We start from the raw sequence: 12,823 nt of genomic DNA on the forward strand, positions 1-12,823 counted from the left end.
GGAATGCCATCTGGGCCAGTTGATGCACTATTTGGAACTCTCTTCTCAACCCTTTCCCACTCTCGTTGTGAAAATGGAGCCATTGTGCCGCTTGATCTATCCCTGTCTATTGTGTTTCATAAGGCATTTTGTTGAAATTTTTCCGTCACCCTTGTTCTTATATATTCAATAGCTTCGTCTCCTTCTAGCCTAGCACCTTGAACAGTAGTTCTGTTCTAGGTCTGTTTTATTTCTTAGGGAGTTTAAATGGTTCCAAAATTTCGAAGCTACCTTTATGTCCTTTTTCTGTACTTCTTCCAGTTACTGAGCATCCTTTCTTTTAATTTTTTTCATTGATCAGGAGGGATGCTTCCCTTCTAGAGCTTAGAAAAATTTCCCATTTTCTTTCAACATCATGTGTCGGTTCACCTCGTTGCTTAGCATGTCTGTGTTCCCTAGAGGCTTTCTGACGTTTTGCTATGGCTCTCTTAACTTCCTCATCCCACCAACTTTTGGGCTTCTGTATTCTTTTCCGGGGTGACTTGTCACGTGCCTTAGCAAGCTCTTGCCCAAACAGTCTAATAGACTTGTGTATGTCGACAGAGTTTTATTATCCTCAGTGATTACTTTCTCAATTTGTTTAGCAGCAATTTCTATTTGTCTTCCTGAATGAAAATGTTCCTGTAGTTGCTCATCTTGTCTCCTTCCCACTTTGGCTGTTCTTCCAAAACTTATCTTGATACGTTTTTGATCACTACCCAGACTTCTGGAGCCACCTTCATCTATGTGCATTCCCCTAAGCTTAACATACGACCTATGTGACATCAGTGCGTAATCTATCGTTGACTGTAGCCTTCATACCTCCCATGTTATTTGCCCTTCACACTTCTCGGTACTGTTGCAAATGATCAAATCATGCCTTTCACACATATTCAAGATCATTTTGCCTGTTGAGTCAGTATACCCATCCATATGACAACTCAGGGCGACCCATGCACGCACAAATCGACACTACACTCATCCCTCGTGTCACTTGCAGGTTACGGACGCTGTTCCTGGCGGCGCGGCATCACTGCACGTGCCGGAAAGGACAGCTATCTACGTACGGAAGCCGCCTCGGCTATCTCGGAGGTGACATCAGCGAGGGGATGCTCTGCCTCTTCGGCGCCGACTCCGGGATGAAGGTTCACAGCATATAAACCAGCCGTGTCTGCAGGCCAGGCATCACAACTCAGGGCGACCCAGGCACGCACAGATCGACAGTACGCTCATCCCTCGTGTCACTTGCAGGTGTGTAGCAATTCTACAGTGTGAAATCAATACATTATTCGCTTGTGCCAGAGTCGCCCTGAGGCAATGGGGGATCCGCAGCCTGGCGGGAAGAAGGCAGCCGGGGAAAAACTTTTTGACAAGATTCCTAATACAGTAAAAGAGCTAGCATGCCTGGTTGTGAAACTCAATACTAAGATGGAAGAAATGGATTCCCACATTCATGAGGAACTTGGTAGTCTTCAAAAATCAGTTGACCTTATGAGCAAGGGCTTTGACTTTTTTAAGAAAACCTTAGATGACACGCAGAAAGAGCTGCGTGGCCTGAAAGCAGAAAATGTCAGACTGGTAAAAGAAAACTGTGAGTTAACTAAGCAAATCACGGAAACCAAAGACGACCTAGCTGAGCTTCAACAGTACAGCCGCAGGGCTAACCTAGAATTAAAAAGCATTCCTAAATCAACCGAAAAGACAGTGACCGAGATTGTTACCGCGCTTAGCACGAAAGTTGGAGTAACGCTATCTCCAGCTGATATTGATGTAACCCACTGGGTACCCACTAAGAACAGAAATGTGTCAAACATTGTCATAAAATTCATGTCCTGTGCAGCCCGCGATAAGCTGCTTTATGCTACAAAAAAAATGCGACTGAATACATCTGACCTTGGAATTGCCGGATCGACGCCTGTGTATCATAACGAGCATCTCTGACCTTCGTATAAAGCCCTACTGAGAAAAGCCATTGCCGCAAAAAAACGTCACAATCGGTGACACGCTTGGGTTGCAAACGGGTGCATATTGATAAAAAAAGCCGACAACTCGGACACTATCCGCATCCGCAACGAAGCCGATCTTGCGCAGATAGCATAAGCCCTTCTCTTATGCTGACTCCATCTGTAGTTGACAACTTCCATAAAACAAAAGGCACACGCTTCATACTTCACTGTAATATTAGAAGCATTTCAAGAAACAGCGATGCTCTTTGCTCCCTTCTCACCCAGCATTCATGTATGTACGATGTTATTGCGTTTACAGAAACCTGGTTGATGCCTGGCGAAAGCTATAACATTCCTAATTACTTGTTATATCCCACCCTCGAGAAGCAAATAAGAGGGGAGGAGGAGTAGGAATATATACTAGGAAGCCTCCCGCATATAAAAAATGTTCATACTTTACTGCTACTACTAGTTGTGAAACCTTATTTGTAGAAATTGATGATGTCATTTACGGTGCTGTATATGGACCCCCGAAGTCGCATCGCAAGCAGTTTCTGAAAGACCTTGAAAGTATTTTCTCTTACCTAAACGACAATCATAAGAATACAGTAGTTGTGGGCGATATGAACATCAATATCTCAGGTGACAACTGTGATGACTATCAAAACTTGCTAAATTCTTATGGCTTCCAAAATCTCATTTCATATCCCACTCGCATCACTTCAGACACCTGTGCATGCTTGGATCATGTCCTATGCAGCTTAAACCTGTCAGTTCCCTTTCAGGAGATACGACATTCCTGTAGCTGACCACTTGCCAATAGCATTCCTATATCGCCTCGGCAACAACCACATAACCAGCAATAATTTTCATGGCTATACTACACGGCTTGATTACGACAGGGTTTCGCAGCTGCTCTCTGCAGCCAATTTTGAGGACCTTAACGGTATGGATGTTAGCGAACATTGTCGGACCCTAGTCGAACGGATAAAGTCGATTATCAAGGACAGCAGTAAAAAAATAACGAAAACGTACCATACGCATCCAATATGTCCATGGATGACAGCTAACGTACTAAATGCTATAAAAACGCGAGATTTCTGGTACACCAAAATGAAACAAAACAGAGGGAACTCTTATTACAATAACCAGTTTAGAATATATAGAAACAAAGCAGTTGCAGCTATGCGTAAACAGAAGCGACTCTACTACAAGAAACAAGTAACTTCAACTTCCAATGACTGTGGCAAACTTTGGAAAGTTATTAACTCTATTATACAGCCAACTCGATCAAAAAGAGTCCTCCCTGAAATGCCGCAAATGCAGAATCTTGCAAATCAGTTCAACGAGCACTTCTGTTCTGTCGGTTCAAACCTGCATAGTCGCCTAAGTTCACCAAAAGAACCTTCTTTACCTCCTTGGCATGGTCCGTCATTTGGTTACATCGACATAACTGAAACAGAGGTTATAGCAACTGCTAAAAATTTGAATTCAGGGAAGGCTAAAGGCATTGATGGCATACCTATTTCGGTCCTTACAAAAAATATAGAAATCCTAGCTCCAACCTTAGTATTACTTTTTAATAAAGCGTTTCATACGGGTATATATCCTGAAATACTAAAAATAGCAAAAGTAACCCCAATTTATAAAACTGGAAACCAAAATGAACTCAACAATTACAGACCTATATCCGTCTTAAGCTGCATTAATACGTTGTTCGAGAAGGTATTAGCGATGCGAGTAAAGAATTTCCTGCATAAAAACGGTATTCTATCGCCGGACCAACATGGCTTTCAGAAAACCAAATCAACTCTATCTGCAGTACTTTCCGTGACAGATGTAATTAATGAGGCCCTCAACAACAACCAATTTGCTATAGGTGTGTTTCTAGACATTAGAAAAGCGTTTGATACAGTTCATCTTGAAATATTAAGCCAAAAGCTTGAGCGATACGGATTCAGAGGCCAGTCCCTCCAGTTTTTTTAAAGTTATCTAAATGGGCGATACCAAAGGGTAGTTATTGACGAGCATGTTTCCAGTTTAAGACCAGTAGATGCGGGAGTACCACAGGGCTCCGTTCTCGGACCCATTCTTTTTACGTTATATATTAACGATTTAACCAATTGTCTTTCTAGGGTAAGTGCCGTAATGTACGCGGATGACACAGCGCTAGTTTTCACCACCCCGTCACTTCATACTGCGGCACATATTTTAAACGACAAACTTTTAAAAATCAGCGAGTGGTTCACAACAAATAGGCTTACTTTAAACACCGATAAAACCAAATATATAGTTTTTAAATCACCTTGCAAGCCTGTAGACTTCACTATGGGCAAGCTGAAGGTCAATGATAAAGAAATAGAAAAAGTCGGTAGGATCTCATATTTAGGCGTAATGCTGGACGATGCGTTAAACTGGAAGCCCCATTTAGACACACTGGGGAAGAAACTTTCCTCTGTCTGTTTTACCCTGACCAAAGCTCGACAGCATTTTGAAACTGATATCTTGCGCACCATCTACTTCTCTCTGTTCCGATCTCAGATAACATATTGCATCGAGTGTTGGGGATTCACCTATCACACATACATCAAGCACATAATATGCCTACAAAAGAGAGCCTTGAGAATAATAAACCATGTTTCCACTCGTACACCCTCTCAGCCTCTATTTTCCAAAACCGCAATAATGCCCGTGCTTACGCTACGAGATTATCGTATAACTCTCTTGGTATATAAAATAATTTGTAACAACTTCCCCTTTCCTAGAACTATTTTCCAAACACCAGGTAAAAGTAGTCGCTCTGCCTCCGAAGGCAAATTTTTAATCCCTCTCTGTCATAACACATACGGACAACGCCGTCTCAAGTACGCCGGGGTTAAAGTTTGGAATGATCTCCCGTCATCCGTTTTACAATCAACCAGGGTAGATCAGGCTTTAAAAGACTTTTTCTTGCATCACACAACATCCAGCTTATCGAAGAACAAAAAGTAGGGGAAAAAATTGAAAATAACATCAACTTATAATACCTTGTACATGTTTTTCCTACTGCTGCTATTTTGGGGACGACGATCAAATTTGCAGCCTCTACCACTGACGATGTACTGCAGTCCTGACGTGTGGTCTTCTGTATGTGTGATATTGCAATGAGAACTTTGCACAGCTGTCTTATTCATAGTTTTTGTATAAACCGAGCGTTTGTTTTTAGCTCTGTAATTTATCTTGAATTTGTCTTTCCTATTCATACACATGCTTCTTATGGACAATTTTTTGAACACCTGTATATACTACATTTCCCCCCAAACATGTGGTTGTACATACATAGCCCCTGATTCATTTGTATTATGTTTTTAATGGATCCATTACTAGCCAATAGGCTAAGGATCCAGACATTCATGCATGTATTTGGTGAAAATGAAACAGAGACAATAAACAATCTTTAATCTTCAATATCTTCTATGTGCGCATTCATATCTCCTAGTAGAATTCTCTCGCACTCTCCTCCTGATTCCTCAATGTCTTTTGATATACACTCCTCCAGTGTCTGGTTTTCCTCTATGGCCTTTGCTCCCGTCCACAAGTACACCAAACCAAGGAGTGTGATCTGCCCAGCTATTTTCCTTCTTAACCATAAATTTTCCATGCATCCTTGCTTGACTCTTTGCCAACCCATGCTCTTATGTATAAATGCACCAATTCCACCCCCCCCCCTTTTTGCTGCCTTCTGTTCTATTGCAATATTCCCATACGTAATCCGGATTGCAGGGTGGTTGCTCCATGTCCCGAGATGTGTCTCCACAATCCCATATACCATCAGCTCCTTCTTCCTCAACTGCTCTTCTATCTCTTCCCACTTTAACCTATTCCTGCCACCCTGCATATTAATATAGTCTACATGTGACTTATCTCGGCCCTTGTGCTTACATCGATTTCCTTCGCACGGTCTTCGTGTGGCTTGAATATTTGTGCCCCTTTAGGTCCGTCTTTGGCTGAACTGTTGGCCTCAGGGCTCTGGGTCCCCCTAAAAAAGCTATGGCTTGGTGACCCATTCTGTTACTGACCCTCTTGCCCATCACACCACTGTAGTGAATGCCATCCTGTGCAAAGGGGCGAGCGCTGGGCTCGTACACGTCTTGGTTAACTTCTATTACGCTGTATCCGAGTTGCTGGCTCAAATTCTTGATCACACAATTGGCCTCCACTACCCTTCTTTCAATCCCACGAGGCTGCCCCCAGACCTCTGGGACTGTGCATATGGTCACATGCACACTCCCAGAGGCTTCTCGGAGCTTACGCATCCCATCCTCAAACTTTCTCTGAAGGTTCTGATCGTTGCCCTTCAGCTCATCATTCAGCCCAGCATGAATAATGACTAGATTTTCGCCCCCCATGCTGTTTTCTACGACCTCCTGAGCTTTGGCCAGTGCATCCACCATGCTCTTCCCTGACTGTGCCTGCACCCTGACTCTCCCATCTTCCTTCACTGTCTTGAAGACGCCATCCCTAACCCTGGCCACGTGAGAGTCCCTCACCACTAGGACCCTTCTACGCTCCAATCGCTGGCTTCCTGTTTGTGATAGCGCCCCTGTTTGCTTCACCTGTTTCTCTCTCTGCCGTCTGTCCTGTGTTTCTGCCCTGCTTGAAGACTGTTACGCCACCGAGCTGTATGTTCTCGGAGCCTCCGTGCTGTGGCCAGACACTGCGGCCCTCTGACCTCCCTTCTCGCCTGTTCCTTCCTGCCTGTCGCCTTCTCCGCTACCCACGCCTTCCGTCACACACCGCTCGGGGCCGTGGCAAAGCGCCATTACCTCCTTCACCCACTGCTCTAGCTCGGTCCGCCCTTCCCTTTCTTTTCGAAGGTAGCCCTTCATTTGCTCTAATAGGCTGGCGGGCCTCCTCCCGCTCACGCGACGCCCCGAGCTGTTTTTGGAGTTCTATCGTCTGCTCCAGTTCCATCCTAAGCTCCCCCTGATGCCCCTTGATGCTAGCCTCCATGTGCTGCACGGCCGCCTTCAGTGCCTCGAACAGCCGGCACATGAAACTCGCCTTCTGCGCGTCGGCCAAACTCGTGAATGCTGTCTCATCTAAGAAGCACCAGCGCTTGCATTCTTCGCACTGCACCAGCTCACTCTCGCTCGTGGTTTTCCTAGCCTCCTTAGCCATCGCCCGCCCGAACATCGGACCGTGTGCCCGGTAGGCCTACGTTAAACCCTGATCCCCCTATCCAGCCGCCTCCGTTAACTCCCCTACCTCAACAACTGTTTGAAGCTGCCGACTACACCACACACATGCGTCTTCAATTTCGCTAGTAGCCTCTCACTAGGTCCCCTTCGTGTTCGGCTTTAGCTCTTTAACAATTCACCGGGCGCCCCGACCTTCTTCAATACAGCCGCCTAGCCCTTTCACGTGGTCAACGTCACTACAACGTTGACCGTGTCCCACACCTACAGTACTCGCAACGCTAATTATTGACTATGAGAGAAAAAAATAAAAATGGCGTTCACAAACACAAAGAAGCGAAGAGAAACTTATCTCTCGTTGCACGCTGCTTCTGCACCAACCGACCTTGAAAAACCATGCACGACCTTGAATTCGCCGAACAGGTGGAGCGCGCGAAAATACGTCCGCACCGCTCGGAAGTAGGGCGAAGAGTTGAGAGGTTGGCAAGTAAACAATCCGCCATTACAGATGATGTCGATCGAGCTTTTTGTAAATTTGGTACGAAACGCAAAGTGGCGTAAAAAATGTAAAAATACCGCAGCAATAATGATAGTAATAATATAAGCAATCTAAAACTAATATTTTAAACTGATTTAGACTCCTCCGTAAACTTGAATTGACGCGCCATGCATCTGATCTACGCGGCTTGAAATGTAACTGCATTGCATCACCGTTATGAAAGTAGTGCAGACACCGCGTTCATGCATTATCTACACAGGAAGACAACCACGTCACGTTTTCACAATAAGCTTTTATTATAACGCTGTTGGTTGTAAGTGCTAGGCCTTCACTCCGAAGGAACATAAAACTTTGGCCAGACTTTTGATATTGGAGTATACACGTGTTTCGCAAGTTGTTGTGTTTTCCTTTTTCCTTCATTATTCATATGATGTATGTATATATATATATATATATATATATATATATATATATATATATATATATATATATATATATATATATATATATATATTTGTTACGCATGCCTGGGAAGAAAACGAAGATGGGCGAACAGGCTGGCTGACGGAAGCTGGAGGAAGAAAAAAGACGACGACACTGCGATCATCAACCTGTTGGCCGCTCCGGCGCTTCTCTTCGCGACCAAAATAAACGGCCCCCTTCAGCCGTATACGTCCTGGTCCTCCTTGTGCGTAACAATATATATATATATATATATATATATAGATATATATATATATATATATATATATATATATATATATATATATATATATATATATATATATAAATATATATATATATATATATATATATATATATATATATGTGTGTGTGTGTGTGTGTGTGTGTGTGTGTGTGTGTGTGTGTGTGTGTGTGTGTGAATCCTATGCGCATGCATATCAGTATATAACTGCGCATTGTACATTTTAATTTACTTGAAGTGCCTGATATATTTCTTTCCATTTTTTGTTTTTTCTTCTTCTCTGGCTTTTTTTTACTTTTTGTTTTTTGTCTGATTTTCTTTTCGACTTTTTTGTCTTTATCTTTAGCAAGTGTATAATTAGGTACATTTGACCTTGTATTGCACCTGCGCCCGTAGTGAATGCACTATGATATCAATTTGAAACTGCTTAGCGACTATTATTATGCATTTTTCCCCCACAATTATCAGGTGCTGTACTTTGTCGTTTCGCCACCGATGGGTGGCTGGGGCTTCGTCAAGCTGTCATTGGACAGCTTTTTTTCCGGCCACCTTTTTTCACCGTAAATGTTTTTGTTTTTGGTGAAAATAAAGTTGTTTGATTGATTTATCTTGGTTTTTCCAGAGCTTTAGAAAATCTACAAAATCTGGAATGATAAATAGTCGGTGAGTAATTGCAGGTCAGGAAATTCACAAACTAAACACTAGGCAATACGTTAAATAATTAAGCAGCTGTATTAGATAGAGCAGATGAGAGACTAAAATTTGATTATCAGAGGAAGCCTCAGTCCAGTGCCAACGTCCACACAATGTACACATCAGTGTATCTTATCAGGAAGTGGTCATCATCGGCAATTGTAATTTTTGTGGTTTACGTGCCCAAACAATGATATGATAAGACACGCCGTAGTGGAGGGCTCCATAAATTTTGACCATTTGGTGTTGTTTAATGTGCACTGACATTGCACGTACTACAGTTTTTACCATTTCGCCTCCATCGAAATGTGACCACCGTGGATGATATAAACCTTTGGCTTTTGTGTCGTCAGCAGCCAAACACCCTAAGCACTGTATCTCCGCGGCGGATTCGTTTTGAGCAAGAATTTGTAAATTTGGCAAGCCAAATATGCAAATGCGTTAACAGAGTGCTTACGACCACAGCACTGCATACATCACCACAGCAGGTACCGCCAAGTTTTGGAATCAGAAAAATAATCAATTTGAAGAGGCAGTAAAAATATAAATTGATAAGCACACATTTACATCGTAAATTGAAGCCATTATTTTGAACCTGCCTTCTGTCCACTGCAGATTGATGGCTCTTCCAATGATCTCCAACACACACTGTCCTGCGTGAGCAGATTTCATTTTAATCCTCTATTTTTGAATTGCCTTTTGCAGTTTGCTGCCCTTCCCATCTCTTGGTATACAATTCTGGCTCCAATCAACAGTCTTTCCTCCTGTCGTGAACTGCCCAGGTCCGCTTTGTACTCTCGTAAGATCTACTAGAATATTGGTTGCTCCTGTGTGTTCACAGACACATTTTGCTGCCATCCCATCTTTTAGAATTATGCCTACAATTTATCATTCAATTGCACACTCTACAGTTTTTTGCTTCTTCCAGATTTTCTGCTTCGTATGTTAGAACTGTCAGGAATACGATACACAAGGAGTTGTGCATTTGTGTCCCATCAAAATACACTTGTTAAGCATGGAATGGAACCACAAACTTAAGCTCTGTAGCACATTGTCCAACCACACCACAGCCCCTGTGGTGTGGTTGCACGGTGACTGTGCAACCACAGGGACTTTACTCACGTTTATAAGCAACAAAACAAGTTAGAAGATATTTATTATAACTTAATACACCATCAAATACACTTACACTGTTTACAGGAATACTTACCAGCAGCTCGTACTACAACTGGAGGCACCTCTCGTGCTCTAACACACGTACCATCCAGCTGTTATGTACGGCTGCACACCACCATAAAGGAGGGAAACCACTGGTCATAAGAGAATGGCTGTCATGATAAGCGTGCTAGCGGACAAGCACTCAACTTGCTTCATTCTTCACAAGTTCGAGTAACCCAATATTGGTTGAGCACTTCACCATTTTGAAAGCTTCTTTTGATAATTGTAGTCATGCCCAGCTGATGTGATTATCTGTGCAGACTTCCCATTTCTGTCCATGAGCTGTTGTTTCAGAACTTCTTTTTGAGCTTCGGTAGGCTTTGAAAGACTTGATGAAAGTTGGGATGATCTAGGCTACTTTGTAGTATAGAATCTGACTTGGCACTTGACTTTTTTGTTTGCTGGTTCATTAGATTGGTCTGGCATTTTTCTTTTCTTTTTGTCTTCAACAAGCTGCAAGACTGGCTCAAACAACTTACTCGCCTTCTCAACCACTTCCTCCGACACTTCGCCATCCACTATTGCTTGTTTGACAGACTCCATCTTCGCTTTGAATAATGCTGCACTTGACACTTTTGTGGCTGCGTCCAGCTTCGTAATGCTTTCCATTATGTGCAATGCCTGGCTCATTTCACTTGCTGTTTCATGTGGGCTTTCATAGTCATTATTGTTACTGCTTGAAGGTGTATTAGCAATGACGACAAAGTGAATGTGCTCGCACACTGTGAAATGTATCAGGTGCGCATAGCAAGTGCACCTGTAAGTATGCACACACACTGCACATTCCTTGCATCTCAAGGGACAGCAAGTGTCATTCATAACTTTCGTCACGGTATAAGAGTGCCCTTTAGTTGACTGAAAAGGCACAGTCCACATGCCATATTCGTTTAATTTTGCACAGCCTACCATTTCAGTGCCAGACCTGTGGTACCTTTCAGTTGCACTCAACTTTTTGCCCTTTGCTCCTTTGATCATCTGGATTGCCCTCTTCGTCAAAAAATTATATGTCAAATCTATTAGGGCAGAAATTAGTTTATCAACACGTTTATTCTTCCTTCCCTCCAACATGCTGTGCTTCAACGTCTTGTGCATACTCTCAAGGTGCATATTGGTGTTGATACCTGCCCTGGTCTTAAAGCAGTAGGCCCACTCTGACACTAACGTCAGCAAGAGAGTGAAATGCGAGATGGAACGTATCTTGTCGTCGCTTGCTCGAGTTTCGAGGACTAACTTCACTTTTATCGCAACAATTTGCATCGTTCTTTTTTAGTTCATCTAGGCTTACATTACTACACGCATTCCAGTCTTAAAAAACGCAGTTGCAAAAGTGTCGCAGGGCCCTTTTAAGCATTTTTTTTCTCATAGTTGCCATGGGCATGTTAACTCCTGTAATTTTCGGCGAGTAAAAAACGCTTGAGGAACAAAAGAAAAGTTTCTTTCATGCTCATGTTCTGAAGCACTCGATGTTACCACGCGATGAGTGATGGAACTACATACATGGTGTGTTTCACTTGCAATAAATGTTACTTCAAGCAGCCCTTTGTGTGTCGTTTTCGCTGTCCCGGTCTGGTTTGCTCACCTGTTTTAATACATCATAAGCCTATCGGATATATTTGCTCTGCATTTTTTTAAGTAGTGGAGGCATGTATATGACAAGTTCTACGCAGAATTTTTTGCTTCTTTAAATATATTGCTAATACTTCTCCAGTTAACATGCAGAAAGTACAGCTGAACCCAATATTGGTTAAAAAATATTAAGTACACCATACTATAGTTTGAACTGTGCTCGAGCTTACTAAATATTTGACTCAAACGACCGATTAATATTACATTGCGTTAGAGACAAGCGCATTTTTCCTTAGCTTGGCTGCTTAAGCCTGTCTATTGTTCCCCGCACGAATACTTCCAAAAAACGTTATTTTCTCGTTGCCTTGACGCGAAATCACCGGAGAAGTATGGCGCACCACAAGAGTTCAATCAAGCCTCAATCAATGCTTTCAAACTTTTGTCACAATTACGCCATCAAATAGACGATACCATTCACAAGAGCACGTGCGTCCTGTCCAACACCAAAAAGGCATGTGAGCTTAGAGAGAAAAACAATAAGTGACGCAAGCCGCAGCACTTCCAGTGCGATCGCAAGCGGCAAGTATCCGTTCTGTGCATTCTCTTATTTTCCACGTGACAAGCACACGAAAATTACCTAGCTGGCTCAGTTAATACACGTGCAAGCGATCATGTGCTGTACAGCCACACCACAAAAGATGATAATAACGTACAGTCGAAACCCGCAATAACGAAATTGCCCGGGAAACCACGAAATTTCGTTCTCGCGAGAATTTCGTTGCCGCGAGTATGAGACATAAGAATAGTGATACGGCCAGCAGAACGAAAATTTATTGCCAGAAGTCGGTCAACTTACTTTGCCGACCCTTTCCATGCAACAACTTCAAAGCTCTCCCTTCGCACTGGAAATGTGGTTCATTGCTCGGTCGTCGTCATGTGCGCCGAAGAAGGAACAAAGGGTGTCCAGCGCATCCAAAACAACCCACGGGTTGTTTTGGAT

General features: G+C 43.0%; 1 protein-coding gene across 2 annotated transcripts in view; it reads left to right on the plus strand.

Moving 5' to 3' along the window:
- LOC142796181 (uncharacterized) overlaps nucleotides 1–8,312 on the plus strand; it is a 33,466-nt gene extending 25,154 nt beyond the window's left edge. The window contains exons 4-5 of one of the 2 annotated variants that reach the window (XR_012893597.1): nucleotides 1,019–1,269; nucleotides 8,176–8,312. Coding sequence is in view for 1 of the 2 variants with exons in the window: in XM_075886298.1 (XP_075742413.1) it covers nucleotides 1,019–1,161 (143 nt within the window). In the remaining variant the exon portion in view is untranslated. Of the gene's footprint in view, nucleotides 1–1,018; nucleotides 5,412–8,175 lie in introns of those variants that run through there. The other variant, XM_075886298.1, reaches the window with a different exon arrangement.
- The last annotated feature ends 4,511 nt before the right edge of the window (nucleotides 8,313–12,823 follow it).

Source organism: Rhipicephalus microplus, chromosome 2, assembly GCF_043290135.1.
Source record: "Rhipicephalus microplus isolate Deutch F79 chromosome 2, USDA_Rmic, whole genome shotgun sequence".
Taxonomy (NCBI): Eukaryota; Metazoa; Arthropoda; class Arachnida; order Ixodida; family Ixodidae; genus Rhipicephalus; species Rhipicephalus microplus.